The sequence below is a fragment of the Lucilia sericata genome, unplaced genomic scaffold (assembly GCF_015586225.1).
Source record: "Lucilia sericata isolate MDLA Ls3-8-SP2 unplaced genomic scaffold, ASM1558622v1 Contig000076F_arrow, whole genome shotgun sequence".
In the NCBI taxonomy this organism is placed as follows: Eukaryota; Metazoa; Arthropoda; class Insecta; order Diptera; family Calliphoridae; genus Lucilia; species Lucilia sericata.
Genome location: NW_023994109.1, coordinates 632,156 through 654,976, shown reverse-complemented (window position 1 = coordinate 654,976; position 22,821 = coordinate 632,156). Strand labels below are relative to the sequence as shown.

At 29.4% G+C, this 22,821-nt stretch overlaps 1 protein-coding gene across 2 annotated transcripts in view; it reads right to left on the bottom strand.

Annotated features, from left to right (window-relative positions):
• LOC119616492 (general transcription factor 3C polypeptide 1) overlaps window positions 1-22,821 on the bottom strand; it is a 139,318-nt gene that overhangs the window by 25,135 nt on the left and 91,362 nt on the right. For both annotated transcript variants that reach the window (XM_037972851.1, XM_037972852.1), the window contains one exon: window positions 7,142-8,282. In XM_037972851.1, coding sequence (XP_037828779.1) covers window positions 7,142-8,282 — 1,141 coding nt within the window. The remainder of the gene's footprint in view (window positions 1-7,141; window positions 8,283-22,821) is intronic.

Sequence of the window (22,821 nt, the reverse complement as noted above, 5' to 3'; positions counted from 1 at the left end):
ATTAAGTGATTCGCAGTGCATATTTTATTTTGTTAAGCATTAATATATTAAAAAATTTTAATCGAAAATATTATCCAATATTTGTTGAATTTCTCGCGCTAATCTCATGAAAATGAAACGTCGATTTGAAAATCACTTTTATATTGGAAAAGAGCATTTTGTTATTTTACTTTATTTATCCAAATTCAGAAGATACCGATTTTTAAATTTTGTCCGCCAAAATTTTGATTTGGGGATTGTATTACATTAATTTTGAAATATTTTATTTAAAAATATTTAATTAATATACATTCAATGTGACAAATGACTGTGGAGAACTTATGAAAAAATGTTAATATTTTGCACATTTTAGCAATTTTTTGAGATATCCCTTTTTGGTTCACAAAAAACAAATATTTGTTCTAGGTTAGCATGTTTTGTTCAAATAATAGAATAAAAATTCCTTATAATAATATGCGTTATTTTTATTTTATGAAATGTTTCCATTAACCCATTAGATCCCAACCATCTTAAAATCAATAAATTTAAATTTTTTGTTACAAAATATATCTTATTATGGGTTAATCTATATATCTATATATATAAAAATGAATGTGTGTTTGTTTGTATGTTTGAACGTTATAGACTACAAAACTGCTGAACCGATTTTCTTGAAATTTTCACAGCGTATTCCTGTATGTCTGGAATAGGTAATAGGCTACTTTTTATTTTGAAATTTCAAGTGGGCGAGGTGCCACGCCCATATTAGATAATATTAAATCCGTATATTTGAGATAATATAACAGTTAGAGTCCTCAAATTTTGTCGGAGCCACTTTAGTGTCAATATGATTATTTAGGACAAAGAGTAGGCGGACTAGCATTAGGGGGCGTGGCACCTCCCATATAAATTAAAAACAAAAATCCGTTCATCTTAGAAACAATTACAGTTATAATCTTAAAATTTTGCACAAATAACTTTAACATCCATGTTAACATGTTGGAAAATAAATTGGCGGACTACCCATGAGCGGAGCGGCACCTCCCATATTAATTAAATGCAAAAAATCGTTTACCTGGAAAACTAATAAAACTAAATTCTTCAACTTTTGCACTAAGAACTTAAATATTCGTCTGAACATTTTGGATGAAAAAGATCGGACTTCCATCTGGGGGGGCTTGGAGCCCCCATATGAATTAAATAGAAAAATTCGTATATCTGAGAAACGATTAGAGCTAGAATCTTCAAATTTTACTTGAAGAACTTTGACATTCATCTAAACAATTAGAGTATAACGGGCGGACTTTCAATGGGGGACTTGGTACCTCCCATATTAATTAAACACAAAATTTCGTTTATCTGGGAAACTAATAGATTCTTCAAATTTTGCACAAATTACTTTAATATCCATCTAAACATTTTGGAGAAAAAAGGGCGGGCTTTTATCTTGGGGGCTTGAAACCCCCACATGAATTTAATAGAAAAATTCTTATATCTGAGAAACTATTAGATGTAGAATCTTCAAATATTACATGAAGTGCTTTGACATTAATGTGAACATTTAGGGAATAATTGGCGGACTTTAAATGGGGGACTTGGCACTTCCCATATTAATTAAATACAAATATTCATTTATCTGGGAAACTAATAGAACTAGATTCTTCAAATTTTGCATAAATTACTTTAATATTCAACTGAACATTTTGCGGGAAAACGAGCGGACTCTCATATGGGGGGCGTGGAGCCCCCATATGAATTAATTAGAAAAAATCGTATATCTTAACTATTAGAGCTAGAATCTTCAAATTTTACTTGAAAAACTTTGACATTCATCTGACAATTAGAGTATAACGGGCGGACTTTCAATGGGGAACTTGACAACTCCCATATGACTTAAATATAAAATTTCGTTTATCTGGGAAACTAATAGAACTAGATTCTTCAAATTTTGCAGAAATTACTTCAATAATCATCTGAATATTTTGGAGGAAAAATATCGGACTTTCATCTGGGGAGCTTGAAGCCCCCACATTAATGAAATAGAATAATTGTATATCTGGAAACTACTAGAGCTAGAATCTTAAAATTTTACATAAAAAACTCTGACATTCAGTGAACATTTAGAGAATAACGGGCGAGCTTTCAATTGGGGGTTTGGCACTACATAAATCAATGAAATACAAAATTTCGTATATCTTGGAAACTATTATATTATTCAAATTTTTCATAGATAGATAGAAATTGGCGAACTTTCATTAATTTGCTTGGCATCTCTAATATGTAACATATTGTAAATCTAGAGAACTATTGCAGTTAGAATCTTCAAAATCGTTAAGTGGGTTTTTTATTTATACTGCTTTTAGGGTAGCAAAGCACACTGGGTAAAGCTAGTATATATATAAAAATGAATGTGTGTTTGTATGTTTGAACGTTATAGACTACTAAACGGCTGAACCGATTTTATTCAAATTTTCACAGCGTATTCCTGTATGTCTGGAATAGGTAATAGGCTACTTTTTATTTTGAAATTCCAAGTGGGCGAGGAGCCACGCCCATATTAGGAAAATATTAAATACGTATATTTGAGATAATATAACAGAGTCCTCAAATTTTGTCGGAGCAACTTTAGTGTCAATATAATTATTTAGGACAAAAAGTAGGCGGACTAGTATTAAGGGGCGTGGCACCTCTCATATAAATTAAATACAAAAATTCGTTTATCTTGGAAATTATTACAGTTAGAATTCAAATTTTGCACGAATCACTTTAACATCCATCTAAACATTTTGGGTAATAAATTGGCGGACTACCGATGAGAGCAGCGGTACCTCCCATATTAATTAAATACAAAAATTCGTTTATCTGGAAAACTAATGGAACTAAATTCTTCAAATTTTGCACGAAGAATTTAATATTCATCTGAACATTTTGAAGGAAAAAAAAGCGGACTTTCATCTGGGGGGGCTTGAAGCCCCCATATGAATCAAATAGAAAAATTCGTATATCTGAGAATCTATTAGAGCTAGAATCTTCAAATTTTACATGAAGAACTTTGAAATTCATGTGAACATTAAGAGCATAACGGGCGGACTTTCAATGGGTGGCTTGGCACAACATATTAGAGCTAGAATCTTCAAATTTTACTTGAGGAATCTTGACATTCATCTAAACATTTACAGTATAACGGAAGGACTTTCAATGGGGAACTTGGCACCTCCCATATGAATTAAATATAAAATTCGTTTATATGGGAAACTAATAGAACTTGATTCTTAAAATATTGCACAAATTAGTATAGTATTCATCTGAAGATTTTGGACTTTCTCATGTATAGCTGAGAAACTATTAGAGATAGAATCTTCAAATTTTACATGAAGAACTTTGAAATTCATGTGAACATTTAGAGCATAAGGGGCGGACTTTCAATGGGTGGCTTGGCACAACATGTATAAATTAAATGCAAAATTTCGTGCATCTTGGAAATTCTTCTATTATTCAAATTTTTTATAGATAGATAGAAATTGGCGATAGATAGAAACTGGCGAACTTGCAATAGTTTGCTTTACATCTCTCATATGTAACGTATTATAAATCTAGAAAACTATTGTGGTTAGAATCTTCAAAATCGTTAAGTGGGATTTTTATTTATACATATTCCTTCTAGGGTAGCAAAGCACACTGGGTATAGCTAGTTTAAAATAAAATTTAAAAACAAACATTTTTAAATTTTGGAAATTCGATTTTTGGGCTGTACTCGGATGGGAACAGCGGGACAATATGGGTATAAATACAAATAAATAAAAAAAAGCAATTTTTATTATTTTTTTTTTAATATTTTGGTACTTTCCTGCATAAAAAATCAAATCAATTAGTATTGAGAATTTTTCCATTAGATTAATTATTCAGTGCACTTTTTCGACACTTTATTGATATTTGTGCTAAAATAAATTAATTAAAATTCATCAAATGGGATGTATTCTTCACTGGCACTACTGTCATACAATTCCCATTCGCCGAAGATGTTGTCTGCTAGATCCTCCAGTAATTAACTGAATTTAGCAAATCCTTTTTTGTCTATTTCTTGGCAATATTTGGAAAAATAATGAAAAAATCTAAATGTGAACTGATTTTATTATAAAGATACAAGCCTTCTAAAATATTTACCAAAAAGGACATAAACATCCTTAATAGATAATTAAGATATATTAATAGATATTGTACCCAAGCGAGTACACCAATATTTAAGCTTATAAAAATTAACTTAAAACTAATTTTTAATTATTTTTTTAACAAAATCCTAATGGGCTGATCTGTTTACTTTATTTTTCTGTAAAATTCTAATCCATTCAACTCAAAATGAATGACTTTGACATCAAATTGCAATGAAAGGGGCGAAAAATCAAAAAATTTAAAAACTCTGTTGACCAAAAAATTATTTAAAATTTACCGTTATGTTTTTATGACTTTATAATTCGGTACATTTACTCTTTAGATCCTAAAGTAATTTCCCAAAAATCAAAAATCAAAAAACTCAGTAATATGGATAATCTAACATTATAAAACCGGTTGTTTTTTTGCACCCAAGCGAGTACAGTGAGAACGAATGGGTTAAGATGCATTTACACCATTTAAGTAGGAAAAGTCTTGGCATATCTACTTGTTTACTTTTTCTTATTCTCAATACAAATATTTTAAATTATGGAAAGATTTGTACATTTAAAGGAAATTCTAAATTGGAACCATAGAATATTATAGATATTAGGCCCATTAATACAACTTGGCAATAACTAAAGGTAGGATTTTATAATGCCGATAATGTGTTTCTCGTTCCCAAGTTTAAGTTAGCACTTTTTGAATAGGTATAGATAGGGTGACTATATATTTTTATACCCACCATCAAAAAAGATGGGGGGTATATTGTTTTTGTCATTCCGTTTGTAACACATCGAAATAGTGGTCACAGACCCACAACATTTAATAAGGACATTCTGGGTCCTCATTAAATTTTAAGACGATCTAGCCATATCCGTCCCTCCGTCTGTCTGTTAAAAGAACGAGAAGAGCTAAGGAGCTGAAATTTTGGAAAACCGTGTAAACAGTCATAGATTTTTTAAAAACAATGAAATTCTAAATTCAATGAAGTTCTACATAAACAAGTTTTATATGAGTCAAAATCTCCTTACCAAATTTTACGAGAATCGGTCCATAATTGACCCTACCACCCATATAAGGTCCCTCTCATAAAACGACTATAACGGTCATAACTTGCTTCAAAATGATAGCAATGCAACGAAATTCGACACATACAAGTTTTAGGAGAAATATCTCAGCTAAATTTTTTGGACATCGGCCATAATTGACCCTACCTCCATATAAGCTCCCCTTCAGAAAATGATTTTAACTCTTATAAAATGATAGTTAAGCAACGAAATTCAACGTAAACAAGTTTTTGGGGAACTAAAATATCTCCCCCATATTTGACCCTACCCCCATATAAGGTCCCTCCCAGAAAATCACTATAACGGTCATAACTTGCTTCAAAAAGATAGCAATGCAACGAAATTCGACATATACAAGTTTTAGGGAAACACAAATATCTCTGCTAATTTTTTTGTAAATCGACCCATAATTTACCCTACCCCTCATATAAGCTGCCCTTCAGAAAATGACTTTAACTCTTATAACTTGTTTATGATAGTTAAGCAACGAAATTCAACGTAAACAAGTTTTTGCAGAACTAAAATATCTCCCCCATATTTTTTAGGGATCGGCCCATATTTGACCTTACGCCCCATATAAGGTTCCCATCATAAAATTACTTTAAAACTCATAACTTTGTTCAAAATCCCAGTAAATCAACGAAAGTCAACATAAATAAGTTTTAGAGGAACTTAAATCTCTCTGCCAAATTATATGAAGATCAGTTCATAATTGAACTACCCCCGATATAAGGTTCCTTCATAAAATAACAATAACGCTCATAACTTGTTGCAAAATTATAGTAAAGGAACGAAATTCATATAAGGTTCCCATCATAAAATTACTTTAAAACTCATAACTTTGTTCAAAATCCCAGTAAATCAACGAAAGTCAACATAAATAAGATTTCGGAGAACTAAAACCTGTCTGCCAAATTTTATGGAGATCGGCCCGTAATTAACCTTACCCCCCATGTAAGGTTTCTCTCATAAAATTCCAGTATATCAACGAAATTGACATTAAAATATTTTATGGAAACCACGAAATTCAGCAACGAAATTCGACAAAAACAACTTCTTTTAAATTATAGTAAAGCAACGAAATTCGACATAAAAAAGTTTTATAGGAACATTGTTCTAACTGTTTTTGGAGGATCGGTCCATGATTGACCTTATCATCTATAAACGGCCTTTCTCGTAGAATGACATTAACGGCCATAACTGTCTCAAAAATACCAGTATGTCAATAAAATTCATCATGAACTAGTTTTATAGGATCTAAAATCATTCCCCTATCAACGGCCTTTCTCATAGTATGACATTAACGGCCATAACTGGCTTAAAAATATTAGTATATCGATAAAACTCGTCATGAACTAGTTTCATAGGATCTAAAGTCTTTTTGTCAAATATTATGAGCATCGGGCCATATTGTATCAAAGCCTTCATATGAGGCTTTGAAAGCATTGATATTCGACATAACATGTTTTACTGAAACCAAAATCTTTGTAAAATCTTCGGAGGATCGGACCAAAATTGACCATAAGTAAATTTACAGGAAATCAAATCATTAAAAAAAATTATTAAATATGATAAAATAAGTACTACCATCACCCTGACTATACTACTATTTATATATGATAAATCAGTTCACAAAAATCCATTTTTGTGGTAGCAAAAACATCGATTTATACAAAATTCACTTGAAATTTAAGACACATAATTTAATGGTGGGTATATAAGATTTGGTACAGGCGAATATAGCACTCTTACTTGTTTTAAGTTATAAATTTCGAGAATTTGCAATAAATTTAATTTTTTTAACAAATTTTGGTTCTTTATATCTTCTGAAACGCTAATTCTGTGTACTTTTAAATAACGTACATAACTAATTATTTAATAAAATGTAAAATTTTAACAAAAATGTAAAGTTTTTATGTGTACACTCTAGTGTATATATGTACCTGTATTAAACCCATGTGATTGAGAAGCTTTAACACGGATGCGTAGACACGCTGTAATTGTACCCGGCTAATTTTACATTGCAAATCGGAGGGTAATTGACGCATTAAATAGTGCTGACGAACAGGATGACTCAAAAATGCTGACAGTCTTTCATCTGCTCCCTTATCAATGCGAAAAATTTTATTAAATATAGATAAAGGCATACGATCCATTGCATCAATAAAATACACCCATCCAGCTGGCTTATCGGAATATCTCGGCAATGGTGGTATAAACGTTCGCCAAGTTATGTACTTGGTATATGCTTTCATATTTACATATTCTGGCTCCAATTGTTCCAAATACTCATCAATGCGGAGAGACGGCTCAGATACCTGCCACGTTTGAAGCAATTCTTTAGTAATTTCTAGAGGCATTTGGCATTCGTTCAGTTCAACTACAATATAAAATAAAAATTCATGCATATATCTGGATATTAAAAACTTTGGCGGTTTGTGACTTTTCAATGGTATCAAAGTATTTTTATTAAGTTTAGTTTCAGCAGACTTTAATTTTTTCGAAGTTTTTATTTTTCGATTCTGATGGCGTCGAGAACTCAATAGCCTATGTCTCTTCTCTTCCAGCAATAAGAAAAGGCTGTTTTTTAGTTTTAAAATTTCGTTTTTAAGAGCGATATGTTCAATGTCTATTTTCGGATGCGTCACATAACGATAAATACGAATATTTTCTTCTCGCTGCAGCACAATTTCATACATGCGAATAATATTGCTTTGACTCATTTGATATAACATCCGTTTGATAGACTTCTGACAGACTTCGTCTTTTAAACCTTTACTTTTTTCGTGTTCCAATAGAAGTTTGCGTAAATGTTGGACTGAGATGATGCAATGTTCGTCGATCATTTTAACAGCAAATGCTTTTCGTGATATTAAACGTTGGCTTATGTTGTCGTTTCGCTGCATTAACGAGTTCATTGGAAATTCATAATTTTTTATACGCGCACAAATCTGTGAAACATCTGGAAACTGTGCCTCGATTAGAGGAATATTAGGCTCTTCAGCACATTGCAGGTTTTGAAGAACATCTAATGAGTCTTTCACCGACTTATTTACTGAGTCAAAGCATTCGACGGCGACATACCTGAAAGTAATTAATTTAGGAATTAAATAACTGCTGAAATTACAATAAACAAGTAAGAGTGCTATATTCGGCTGTGCCGGATCTTATATACCCTTCACCATTGTGTATTTAATAAATAACAATTTCATAAAGTTTATATTTATATCATTTTCTGGACTATCGCTTTTATTTATAAAAAAATCTTATTTTGCTTTTAATGCACTCAATAGTTAAAGCACACTTTAGCCTTAAAAACCATTAATAAAATTGTGATATTCATAAACAAATAATAAACGTATATTAACTATTGTGCTGATTTATGTTTAAGTTGGCAGCACTGTACAATATGGCTGTCATTTTATGTATTAGTGTTGCGTACAATTAAGATAAAATATTCGTTGATTCGGTTTTCTTAATTTCATATTTTTGTTTATAATAGATTTTTGACAATAAAAACAAACTTTTAAGAAAAATAAATATATATATGGCTTTAATAAATGTCTATTTAGTTCAGATGTATAAATATAACATATAATTTATAATTATTATTAAAAGTATCCGAATAACGGATATTTTGCGACAAAATATACATCACTATGACACATTTTCTTATTTTTACTTATTTTCCTTGTAATTTTTGATAAATTTTTGCAAATATTGATAAATTTCTTTGATATTTGACTAATTTTAATGCCGGCGAATATATTTTGCATTAGTATAACACTAATCAATATAATTTACATGGTTAAATACTTTATGGCATTATATTTAACCAACAAACTTTGAAAAAGCCAAATCAAATGATTTTGTCCATCATTTGGTTGACAGACGGGCATTTCCAAATTGCCTAAAAATAGTGCTGGGCAATTGGAATATTGTCAAATATTCATGCATTAATCCAATAATGAATAGATTTGAGTTTTTTCCTCAAAATATAATCGTTTAAAAATTTTCTGGGATTTTATTTACAAATTTGTAAACGTTAAAATTAGAATTTTTAGATTTTATTTTAAAAGAAACCATAATTAGTTTTCGCAATCAACCTAAAATTACCGGAAAAATCTTTATCTGAGAAAAAAATTGTTAAAAATCAACTTATTGTTGGCTTAAAGAAGGGTCGAGCCTACAATAAAATTCTTCTAATTGTCAATGGTTTATTGAAGGTGTTTTAAGCTATTTCACGTTTATAAATACGATTTTCCTGAATTTTGCCTAAAATCGTTTAATAAACCTAAAATAAGTTTTTATAAATACAGCCGTATATCATTATTATAGCAATAGCAAAACAAAATGAACAACAACAGCGCTAAACGAAATAACCACACAAAAAACAAAATACACAAGGCAGTAAAACCAACAGCATCCAAACATACGAAACTGAATACATCAAGAAACAAAAACAATATACACAAGGCATTGAAACACACAGCCATCCAAACATATGAAACGAAATACTATAGAAATTACAAACGGAATGACAAACTTATATATACCCTTCTCACGAAGGTGAAGGGTATAAAAATAATTGCAGGAAATATGGTCAACAATTAGTCAACTGTCTGATAACACTGTGCATATCCAAAGTGTCCTACATTCAACATGTTATAGATGATCGAATTTATATCAGTTTGCATATATTTTTTCTGAACGGAATGGTAAATCAACGTCATATTAAGAATTTAAAAAATACATAAAATCATCAAATATTAAAGAAAATTATTTCATTTCTTTTACAAGTTCCAAAATGTGCGATTGGTCCCTTATTGCAAAAACACGCTTTTGGTATTTGGGACCACAGTGAGATTTTAACAATTTATCATTTCTTGCCCAAATAATAGCACATTGGGCTATTGAACTACATAGTAGAGAAAATTAACTAATCGAGTATTCAGAAACAACAAAGATTAATACTAATTTAATAGCTAATCGTTCACCTGAAAATTGGTTCTTAATCATACACACAAATTTGTACTTACGTTGGGTAATTTTGAATGTTTGGGAATGCTATACGTTCAATATTATTATGTTTTACCTTTTAAAACGTTGGTTTATTTCCCTTTGAATAAACCGAATTTGCAATTAGTTTTCTAATTGCAAATTCGGTTTCTTTCTAAGTCGGACGTCCTCCACTATGTTGTTAATAACCGCTAGTGATTTATTTTGAAATTGTATAATACAAATACTTTGTTTTTTTCTGCAATCAATCAATCAATTTGTTGAAATCAATTTTCTGAAGACCCAAGATACCTTCGGGATCCAAATCTTCAATAATGTCAGACATGCTTTCGAGAAGTTTTCTATTTAAAATCAAAATCCGTCCATAAATAACGGAGATATTAACAAAAATCCGTGACAACCTCTGAAAATTTCATCAAAAAAGTGATGAAAAAACCAACAACAGCATTGTAAATATGATTATTAGAAGGCGAATACTAAACTCTTATTTGTTGAAATGTCGATTTTACAACTAACTGTTATTTTATTATAAAAGAAATTTCCTAAATGGTTGAAGGTATTTGTATTAAATATTAATTTTTAAAAATATTTTTATTTTATTTAATGAACAAATTAAAAAATGGTATTGACAATCCAATTGTATAATATGCATGCACAAGTCCAAAGGCACAGTGGTCGAAATACGCATTCTGGCGTCATTTAATTTAAAACAGCGTTGAAACATAATTATTTATTTTTGTTTCACTTGGAAAAGTATAAAAAAGTAAATTGTAAACACATTTTATTTATATTAATAATTTAGTTAAAAAAATTGCACAATTGATACATAATTTTAAGGCAAAAATGTTTCCTGTATATTTTGTTCTAAAAGTAAGTTTTGGACGTCATTATTTACTATTATTTGGTTTAGGGAATATAAAGAAGGGCGCTTAGAGATCGAGGAAATAAGAGGATCAGAAGAGAAGTGAATGCATCAAATCTTCCATTGTGTTTTTTCGTGTATGTTGTTCCCTAAAATTCCTTAGATTCTTATTTCTCGATTCCTGAGCTTCTTCAGACATCATAACTATTGGTTGAGATACGTGGTTTATAATATCGGCACCATGAATTAAAATTTTGTGCACGGAAGACGGCATATAAAACCATGGCGGAACATATATTTCTGCTGTTTGTATACAATACATTTGAAATGCATGTGTATTAACTTTATACCCGCACGACATAGTTCGTAAAATTACACGAAATCTGCTTATTAATTCTACATTGACTCCGGTCCAAATAGCAGCTAAATTTGGCTCTTGAAAAAATCTTCTTGCAGTGTTACCGTTATTAGTGTTTCCTGACCCAGACCTAGGAATATCAACTAATAAGAATAACATCCCCTATTTTTATTTGCAATGGCACAATGCACACAACAAATATGTTTTCATCTATTCGAAGCGAATCAGCGTCAGAAAATCGTTGCCGATAAGTGAAATGTCCAATACTGCCATTACATCCCCATTTATATATAGCTGTAATTGGATCTTCATTGATATTCATAAAACACTCGTTTTGCAATTCAACTATCCTCTTTACAGTATGGACAACCAAGCTCTGCAAAGGCACTTCTGCAGACCTATCAGTAATTTCGACTCCGAGAGGATAACATTTTTTTGCTGCTAACAACAATGTAACATATGATGGATATATGTTTGCATTTCTTATTTTTTTGCGTTACTGCAAAGACCAATGCCAAAGCTTTTTTTTTCTATTTGGCTATACGATTTTTCGGCGTGACTTATAGTTTTAATCCTTCGTCTGCAAATTCCAGAAGGATACATGCTCCCAAACCATTGTTGGAGGCATCTGCCGCAACAATAATACTTTTGACGAAGGAAATTCTTTTTATTAAAGAAAACATTTGTTATGAGCGTGATTCCACTGGCATTTTACATTTGATTTTATAGCTCCGAGAAATGAACGAATTTCTGTAATGTTTGTTGATTCAGGCATTCCTTGAATGACTGATATACGATTTGGATCGGGTTGCAAACCTTCTTGAAATTTAAATTTTGAGAGAAAATGGTCCAAGGATAACGTTACTTTCCATCACAGTAGGGCAGAATGGGCATTTTTTGGAAATAAATCTGGCATTTCTAAACGCTTAGTCTGATCGGGATAAAAATTGACTCAGGCATAGCTAAAAAGTATTCGAGTTTAAGTTATGAAAATGGATATATTTTTTAATCTAATTGAGATATTGACTTGAAATTTTTTTAGAAGATCAAAAATAATTAGCTAATTACAACTTGAGACAATCTTATTCCGAAGATTGTAAACGTTCATCAAAAAAACACAAATCGGATTTAAAATAAAACGATATTTATTCACTTTAAAAATAAACTAGTAGGTTTTATCTTTTTTTCAATTGAAATTGCACGTCCGGTACTAAAAAGTCTGGACAATGTTCTTTGCAATGTGAAAGTCAGAATATTAAACAATAGTTAATTCATTTTAAGCAAACGTTAAATTCAAAAGTATTAAATTTAGTGGAAGGGTTGTATTTTAAACAAACATTAGGTTTTAAATATAGTTTTAAATAATAAAAATATAATAAAATACTGTTAAATAAATATGGACTGCTACAAACTAATTATTATGGGTTGCATTTGGATTTAATTGTACCTGATATTTACAAATGTTATATGGGAAAGTCTCTTTTTAATTTAGATTTTGAGGTTAAAAAAAATATGAAATTTTTTTAATATCACATTAACGATATTTTGTGTGGACATTGTCTAACATCTTAGAAGTACAATTATCTTCTCGTGAATAACTTTTAGCAAAAGCCGTCAAAGTTATAGCGGTTTAAGTTTACAGTTTAAAAAAAATTCCCAAAATTACGTTTTTACCCGAAACTCAAAAATATAAGAGTGGATATAACCCACAAAAATAATGCATTTATGTTTGGTAGATTAAAAATTATGAAGTTTTAATTTATTTATGCATATATTCGAATGCATTTTTTTAAATTGCATTAAATCCAAAATGGTTGTATTTTTCAAACGGCTTATAGATTTTGCTATAGAAGAATATAATTTTATTAATTTGCAATTTTTTGTATTCGCTCTAAAATCTTTGCATGCTAACATTTTATCTCGGCTTTATGATTTCAACATGTAAAATTTAAAAGTATTTCGATCACGCGATATTTTGGGTATATTGAAGTTACGCTGTTAGTGTGCTTCGCGAAAAAACCCTTTTTTCGAAACTTTCACGTTTGTTTTTCCAATATTTAAGCTTCTTCCGCAGTGATACCTTCTAGAGCACATTTTGGAATATACATCAATCGACGCGTAATTACAATGTCTACTTTTTCTCATTTATACATTTTGCATAACCGAAGAGCCGAAAATATTTTATCCAAAAAACTGCAAATTTTGTAAAATTGTATAAATTTGGTTTCAAAACATTCTTTACTTATAAATGGCACAACAATTAAATATGGACTACAGTCATTCAACAAGTGTATACAGCTTACATTAGCAAATTTGGCTTTCTAAGTTGTAAGCCGCCCTCATAATATCAAAAAATTGTAAAAAAAACTACTTGGTTTCAATCACTTTTTTGAGAAATTTAAACTTTGAGTGTTTATTTCTCCAACATGGAACTAGTCTCGACCACAAAATTATATGGGCGTATTCTTTCAAGTCTTGTGAATAAAAACTCGTCATCACTTAATTTTCAAAATATTAAACGAAAGAAATATTTAATGCATAAAGTTGATTTCTTAAAATCTAAAACAAAAAAAGAATTTCCCATATGTATATTTATAAATATATAAAAAATTAAATTTTTAGGGGTTTAAAATAAATTTTAAAAAATGTAGTTTCAATCTAAAAGTGGTAGAATTTTTTTAAATTTTATAGTATAGGATACAAACTACTAAAAAAACTAAAATAAAAATAAAAATGAATGACTTTTTTCGATATTTTGTATTTAAATTTTGGTAAAATCGACGTTTTATGCTAAAAAAATGCCAATTTCCGACGGCTAAAAGTCAAGAACTAAGACAACAAATACACAAATTTTTATATACTAGAGTTCGCCCCGCGGCCGAAATTCGACCGGAACCGTTGAAGGAAAGATTGCATACTTATGCTGCAAAAGAAATCCCTACTTTTATAGTTCAAATGTCTGAAAAATAATATTCCTATTGCTATCATCAAAGTGTAAAACTTGCTTTAATCAACGTATTCTTTTAGAAAATATGATAAATTTTGGTTAAAATTCTGAATCATCTATATAATTAATAGGCAAGACGATTTTTTGTGACCCCTTTTACTCTTACAGTATACATCTGATCTTGGCAAAAATTATATCATTTTAAAGGTATTTGTTCGCAGATGTGCACAATATATATATTAATGAGATCGGTTCAGAATTTTAGGAGCTATAAGAGTTTAAAGTTGTTACTAATACATAGAAACAATAGTCACACGTACGTATTCTTGAAATTAAAAACAAACAAAGCAAGAAACAAAACAAAAAAAGTAAACAACACGGCTTTTTGAAAAAAGAGAGGAGAGTGCAGAAACGTTTAACTTCTCTGTTGCTGTTTGATTTTTGTATTTTGCATGATATTTGTTTTTGTTGTTGTTTTTAATAAGGCTTAGGCAACGCGAAAATAGGATTTTATTGTTTTATATTTTTGTGTAAAGTGCTAAGTTGTGAATGAGATAATGATCTATTTTGTTATAATATCGTTACGATTGTTACCAAATCGAAAGGAATATTTTTATAAGAAGTAGGACTTCAGTTTTATATTCAGAGTTTTCGATTGGAAGTTTTTCGTTATTTAAACTTTTCAAAATAGTTAAATTGAAGGACATTCCCGAGGAAACAACGAACTGGGAATATAAAAACATGCGTAAATAATGCTTGGGGACACCTAAAGAAATGCCAAACAATGTACTGATATTGGTGTTTGAACTGGAAAATTATTGGTAGGACATCAGTACCGGAATTCAGTCATTTTTTTTTTAATTTTAAGTATTGATATCTAAAAGTAATGACAAATATCAGTTACATTAACGAATTTCCCTAACTTTTTAACAACCGTAGAATATTTTAAAGACAAATATCGGAAAAATATAAGAATGTCAAAAGTTATGTATTGAAATATTTTTAAAATATAAAATTATTAACGTGAACTTTTAATTTATTTTTTACTTTTTCGATTATGTTTAATGAAAAAAATCGGTGAAATGAAGTTCAGAATACATACCACATAACGACAAAATGTTGTAGTTAAAAAAAATACTGAATTGCAGTACATAATTATTAGTTTTGATTGATTTGAAAGATTTAAATGATGGATTAACGAATTGATTCAGTGCCAGTAAGAAATAAAAATAGCCTGTAAAAAATATAAGTAAAGTTTAGTTGGTCATGCCGGTATATGATACACCGCAATAAATGGATATGTATATCGCTTATATGCAGGTTTAGCACAGCGAGGACTTGATGATATTCTTCTTTTTTGGGCTATTCTAACCAATTAGGAAATAGTAGTGTAAAGTGAAAACTGTAAGTTGAATATATGATGGTTATTTGTTATATAAAAATAGATACAAGTTGAAACTGCTAAATATAAATCATGTCTTTTGGGATGAAGAGTGTTTAACCGTACTTTTCAATTTATCGTTTATTATTCATTTACTTGCTATTAAAGCTTGCATATATTAACAAAAGACTGAAATTTATAGTTTATTAATGTTTTCTTTCAAACAGTACTAAAAACAGTACTTTAGAAATTAAGGCCTTATTATGCATATACAAAATCAGTGTGTAATTGGAAGCCAATGCATATCGTTATGCGGTTCTATATGAAGGCTAATAAAAGGCCCATTAGAAGGCCTCATAGAATATCTACTATTAAATTCTATTAGAAGACATTAAAATTGAATAAATGTATGTCTGCTGAAGTCTTTGTCGTGTGTTATAAGGGAAAATTTATACAACATATACCTGTTGGATGGACTACTAATGACATCCAAATAAAATTTATTTATAATTAGATAAGACATTATTTATTTTAAATATTTTTACTGTTTTCACAAATTATTTAGAACATTTCAACTCTGTATTTTGAACAGCTAACATTTCTTTACTGGTGTGTACACTGTACAGTAGAGTACTCCAGCATTGTGAACGATGCGTAAATATGTAGGGGATAATAAGTCGATAGAAGAAATGTTCGTTATTTTTTATTATTTTTAAAATAGTTGAAATACTTTTGTAAAACAAGTTGTATAACTAATTTTGACAATTGAGGTTTTAAATTTCTGATGGAAGTTTTACTAAAACCCATCACATTTTCTAAAAGAAAACATTATTCAAAGCAAATTATACACTTTGATAATATCAATAAAGTTAATTTTTTACCACAGATTTGAACTACAAAAATAGGGTTTTATTTTAGCTTATTTATGCAATTTTTCCAGCATTGGTTCTGGTCGAATTTCGACCGCTGGGCGAACTCTAGTATATATATAAATACGCAAAGCCAAAACGATTGGGAACATTTTCCGGCTCTATTACTTGACCGATTTTCTTGATTTTTTTGATGAATGCAGATTCGCGAACCTCACTGCAGAATCTATATATGATCAAAATCGGTTCAGTATTTTCGGAAATATAAGCGTTTAAAGTTTCTACCAATACACAATCACACAAACATGTGCTTGAATTAAAAAATAGAAAACAAAATAAGAAAGCAAAACAACACTTTTTTTCATTGTAGAAAAAAGAGAGGAGAGTGTAAAAACATGTTACTTCTCTGTTGATGTTTTTTTTTTTTGTATTTTGCAATGATATTTTTTGTTGTTGTTTTGTAAACTAATATGATTTTATTGTTTTTTATTTTTTAAAAGTGTAAAGTGATAAATTGTGAATGTAATAATTATTTATGTAAGATACAAGAGGATGATGATGTTTGATCTGGGAAAACATTGCTGGGACAAGAATTCTACATAAATGCTAGTTTTTATTGATTTTAAAGATTTTAATGATGGACAAAAACAAAGCCTGTTAAAATATAAGTAGGATAGTTTGTTGGTCATGTCGGTACATGATACACCGTAATAAATGAATCAGTATATCTCTAATACGTAGGTTTAGCACAGTGAGGATTTGATGATATTCTTCTTTTTCGGGTTATTCTAACCAATTAGGAAAAAGGCGGTTATCATCATATATATAAATACGCAAAGCCAAAACGATTGGGAACATTTTACGGCTCTATTACTTCACCGATTTTCTTGATTCTTTTTTTGATGAATGCAGATTCGCGAGCCTCACTGCAGAATCTATATATGATCAAAATCGGTTAAGTATTTTCGGAAATATAAGCGTTTAAAGTTTCTACCAATACACAATCACACAAACATGTGCTTGAATTAAAAAATAGAATACAAAATAAGTAAGCAAAACAACAACACAGTTTTTTTCATAAAAGAGAGGGGAGTGTAAAAACATGTTACTTCTCTGTTGATATTTTTATTTTTGTATTTCGCAATGATATTTTTTGTTGTTGTTTTTAATAAGATTTTTGTAAACTAATATGTATACAGACGGGCTTAGGCAAAGCGAAAATATGATTTTATTGTTTTTTATTTTTTAAAAGTATAAAGTGATAAATTGTGAATGTAATAATGATATGTTATTAAATTAATGATGTAAGATACAACAGGATGATGATGTTTGACCTGGGAAAACATTGGTGGGACAACAATTCTACATAAATGTTAGTTTTTATTGATTTTAAAGATTTTAATGATGGACAAAAACAAAGCCTGTTAAAATATATGTAAGTAGGATAGTTTAGTTGGTCATGTCGGTACATGATACACCGTAATAAATGAATCAGTATATCGCAAATACGTAGGTTTAGCACAGTGAGGATTTGATGATATTCTTCTTTTTTGGGTTATTCTTACCAATTAGGAAAAAGGCGGTTATAGAAATAGTAGTGTAAAGTGAAAACTGTAGTTTGTGTAGGCGATGGTTGAAAACGGGACAAATACAAATCATGTCTTCTGGGTTGATGGCTGCCCCTACTTATGGTGGTGTTAGAGTAAAATACATGTCGTCTAATACCATCTTTAGCAATTTATCGTTTATTATTATTTTACTTGCAATTAAACTTACATATGTATGTTAATATAAGGCTGGAATTTATAGTTTATTAACGTTTTCTTTCAAACATTTCTTATGAAGTACTTAAATAATTATGAAAAATTAACAAACTCTTGAAGTAAAGAGGCGTTAAAGTTTTATTCTCCAGATAAAAGAATCTATCCCTGTTGTAAAATCTCTCTTGCCTATGCACTTCTATGCGAAAGCTAATAGAATGCCTATTAAGAGGTCTTCGCTTAAAGGCCTATAAGTAGTACAACTTCATAGAATATCTAATATTAAATTCGATTAAAATACATTTAAATTTAACCCAAATAAGTAGTAAGTCAGCTGAAAGAAGTCTTTATTGAGTGTTATAAGGGAGAGTTTATATATATATACTATATATACCCCTGTTCGAAAATCCCATTACGTTCTGAAATGGAGTTATTTTGGTAAAGATATTTATTAAAACTTAAAAAAAAAAATAATTTAAAACATCCCACTTTAAAAATTGAAAGTGGTTTCATTCCACTTTTGGTTTCATTCCTTCTGCGGAAATACATAGTTACAAAAGATGAGAACACAGAAGATATGTTGAATTTTGGTTATTAAAATCTATGTCCAGTTTTGAAAAAATGGTAATAGATTTGGATTCTGTGCGCTCTTGAGAATATATCTATTTTTGATTTTGTTATCTGTCAGCTAAAAAAAAACTAAAAACAAATTTGGATAGTTTAGTTGGTCATGTAAACAAATAATAATTTTTCAAATTCAATTGTTACACCCCCATTGAAAATATTTTTAGGGGTTTGTACTTTTCTGATTCCTCTTAACAACAGTAAAGTAAAGAACTACAATTTCACTTCCAAATAACTATAAAAAATATATTATAAAAATTAATTCTTGAGAATGACTTCAGGAGTAATAAATTTGGAATCAAATAAAAGAGACATTCCGCCTATAAATAATCTGTGTTAAAAACATCACTTCTGTAGGTCTTTTCTTTTTTTTTTTTCCTGGAATATAGAGATATAGGTTGAATATTATTACAGGTTACAAAGGAATAGTGCTGGGCAGGTTCGACATTGTTTACTACAAGAAGCATGGATGATTGCTGGAGGAATTGGCAGATTGTTAAACATAGGAAAATATCATATTGTAAGGAATGAATATATAATATTGTAAGTTTTGCATAGATTTTATGAACATTTATGTAGGGATAATAAATTGAGAGGAGAAATGTTCGTTGTTTTTGCTTTTAAAAAAGTTCAAATATTTTTGAAAAATACTTAGAACTTAGATTTTAAACTTCCTTCAGAACTTTAACCAAATTTGATCACATTTTCTTAAAGAATACGTTGATCAAAGTTATACGCTTTGATAATAATTTTTTTTCAGACATTTGGACTATAAAAGTAGGGTTTTATTTTGCAGTATAAGTATGCAATCTTTACTTCAATGGTTCCGGTCGAATTTCGGCCGCGGGGCGAACTCTAGTAGAAATAGAAGTGTAAAGTGAAAACTGTACTTTGTGTAGGCGATGGTTACTTATATGTTTTATAAAAATAGATAAATGTTGAAAGGGGTCAAATACAAATCAAGTCTTCTGGGTTGATAGCTGCCGTTACTTAAGGTGGTATTAGAGTAAAATACATGTCGTCTAATACCTCCTTTAGCAATTTATCGCTATTAAACTTACATACATATATTAATATAAGGCTGGAATTTATAGTTTATTAACGTTTTCTTTCAAACATTTCTTATGAAGTACTTAAATAATTATGAAAAATTAAATAATACCTAAATTATGGACAAACTCTTTTAGTAAAGAGGCGTTAAAGTATTATTCTCCAGATATAAGAATTTATCCCTGTGCAAAATCTTTCTTGCCTATGCACTTCTATGCGAAAGCTAATAGAATGCCTATTAAAAGGTCTTCGCTTAAAGGCCTATGAGTAGTACAGCCTCATAGAATATCTACTATTAAATTCTATTAAAAAACATGGACTTGATGGACTTTTTATACTAAAGACAGCAAAATTAATTTATTTCTTATAGAGATAATATATACTATATACATATATCGCTGTTCCAAATGCCCATTCCGATCTAAAATGGAGTTATTTTAGTAAAGATATTTATTAAAACTTAAAAAAACAATAATTTAAAACATCCCACTTTAAAAATTGAAAGTGGTTTCATTCCAAAAAAGGTCTTTTTACTTTATTCAAAAAACAAAAACCCGGAAAGAATTCCACTTTTGATCGGAATGAAATCCTTTTACAGTCCTGATAGCAATAAATGAAAAATTGAACTTTAAATGAAATTTTGTTAGATCGTAATTTGCAATGTACTTTTGAAGGACTACTTCAAGTCTACCTTCTGCAGAAAAACATAGTTACAAAAGATGAAAACACAGAAGATATGTTGAATTTTGGTTATTAAAATCTATGTCCAGTTTTGAAAAAAAGCTTATAGGTTTGGATTCTGTGCGCTCTTGAGAATATTAATCTATTTTTGTTTTTGTTATCTGTCAGCTATAAAAACCAAAAAAAAAAATTGGATAGTTTCATAAACAAATAATGATTTTTCGAATTCAATTGTTACAGCCCTATTGAAAATATTTTTAGCGGTTTGTACTTTTCTGATTCCTCTTAAAAAATTACAATTTCACTTCCAAATAACTATAAAAAATATATTATAAAAATTTATTCTTGAGAATGACTTCAGGAGTAATGAATTTGGAATCAAATAAAAGAGACATTCCGCCTATAAATAATCTGTGTTAAAATCATCACTTCTCTAGGTCTTTTCATTTTGCTGCGATATAGAGATATAGGTTGAATGTTATTACAGGTTACAAAGGAATAGTGCTGGGCAGGTTCGACATTGTTTACGACACTGATGATTGCTGGAGGAATTGGCAGATTGTTAAACATAGGGAAATATCATATTGTAAGGCATGAATTTATCATATTGTAAGTTTTGAATAGATTTTATGAACATTTATGTAGGGGATAATAAATCGAAAGAAGAAATGTTCGTTAATTTTGCTTTTAAAAAAATCAAATATTTTTGAAAAATATGTTGCATAAATAATTTAAGAACTTAGATTTTAAACTTAATTCAGAATTTTAACCAAAATTTATCATATTTTCTAAAAGAATACGTTGATTAAAGCAAGTTTTACACTTTGATGATAGCAATAGGAATATTATTTTTCAGACATTTGAACTATAAAAGTAGGGATTTCTTTTGCAGCATAAGTATGCAATCTTTCCTTCAACGGTTCCGGTCGAATTTCGGCCGCGGGGCGAACTCTAGTTAAGTTTAAAATCTAAGTTCTTAAATTATTTATGCAACATATTTTTCAAAAATATTTGATTTTTTTAAAAGCAAAATTAACGAACATTTCTTCTTTCGATTTATTATCCCCTACATAAATGTTCATAAAATCTATGCAAAACTTACAATATGATAAATTCATGCCCTACAATATGATATTTCCCTATGTTTAACAATCTGCCAATTCCTCCAGCAATCATCAGTGTCGTAAACAATGTCGAACCTGCCCAGCACTATTCCTTTGTAACCTGTAATAACATTCAACCTATATCTCTATATCGCAGCAAAATGAAAAGACCTAGAGAAGTGATGATTTTAACACAGATTATTTATAGGCGGAATGTCTCTTTTATTTGATTCCAAATTCATTACTCCTGAAGTCATTCTCAAGAATAAATTTTTATAATATATTTTTTATAGTTATTTGGAAGTGAAATTGTAATTTTTTAAGAGGAATCAGAAAAGTACAAACCGCTAAAAATATTTTCAATAGGGCTGTAACAATTGAATTCGAAAAATCATTATTTGTTTATGAAACTATCCAATTTTTTTTTTTTGGTTTTTATAGCTGACAGATAGCAAAAACAAAAATAGATTAATATTCTCAAGAGCGCACAGAATCCAAACCTATAAGCTTTTTTTCAAAACTGGACATAGATTTTAATAACCAAAATTCAACATATCTTCTGTGTTTTCATCTTTTGTAACTATGTTTTTCTGCAGAAGGTAGACTTGAAGTAGTCCTTCAAAAGTACATTGCAAATTACGATCTAACAAAATTTCATTTAAAATTCAATTTTTCATTTATTGCTATCAGGACTGTAAAAGGATTTCATTCCGATCAAAAGTGGAATTCTTTCCGGGTTTTTGTTTTTTGAATAAAGTAAAAAGGCCTTTTTTGGAATGAAACCACTTTCAATTTTTAAAGTGGGATGTTTTAAATTATTGTTTTTTTAAGTTTTAATAAATATCTTTACTAAAATAACTCTATTTTAGATCGGAATGGGCATTTGGAACAGGGATATATGTATATAGTATATATTATCTCTATAAGAAATAAATTAATTTTGCTGTCTTTAGTATAAAAAGTCCATCA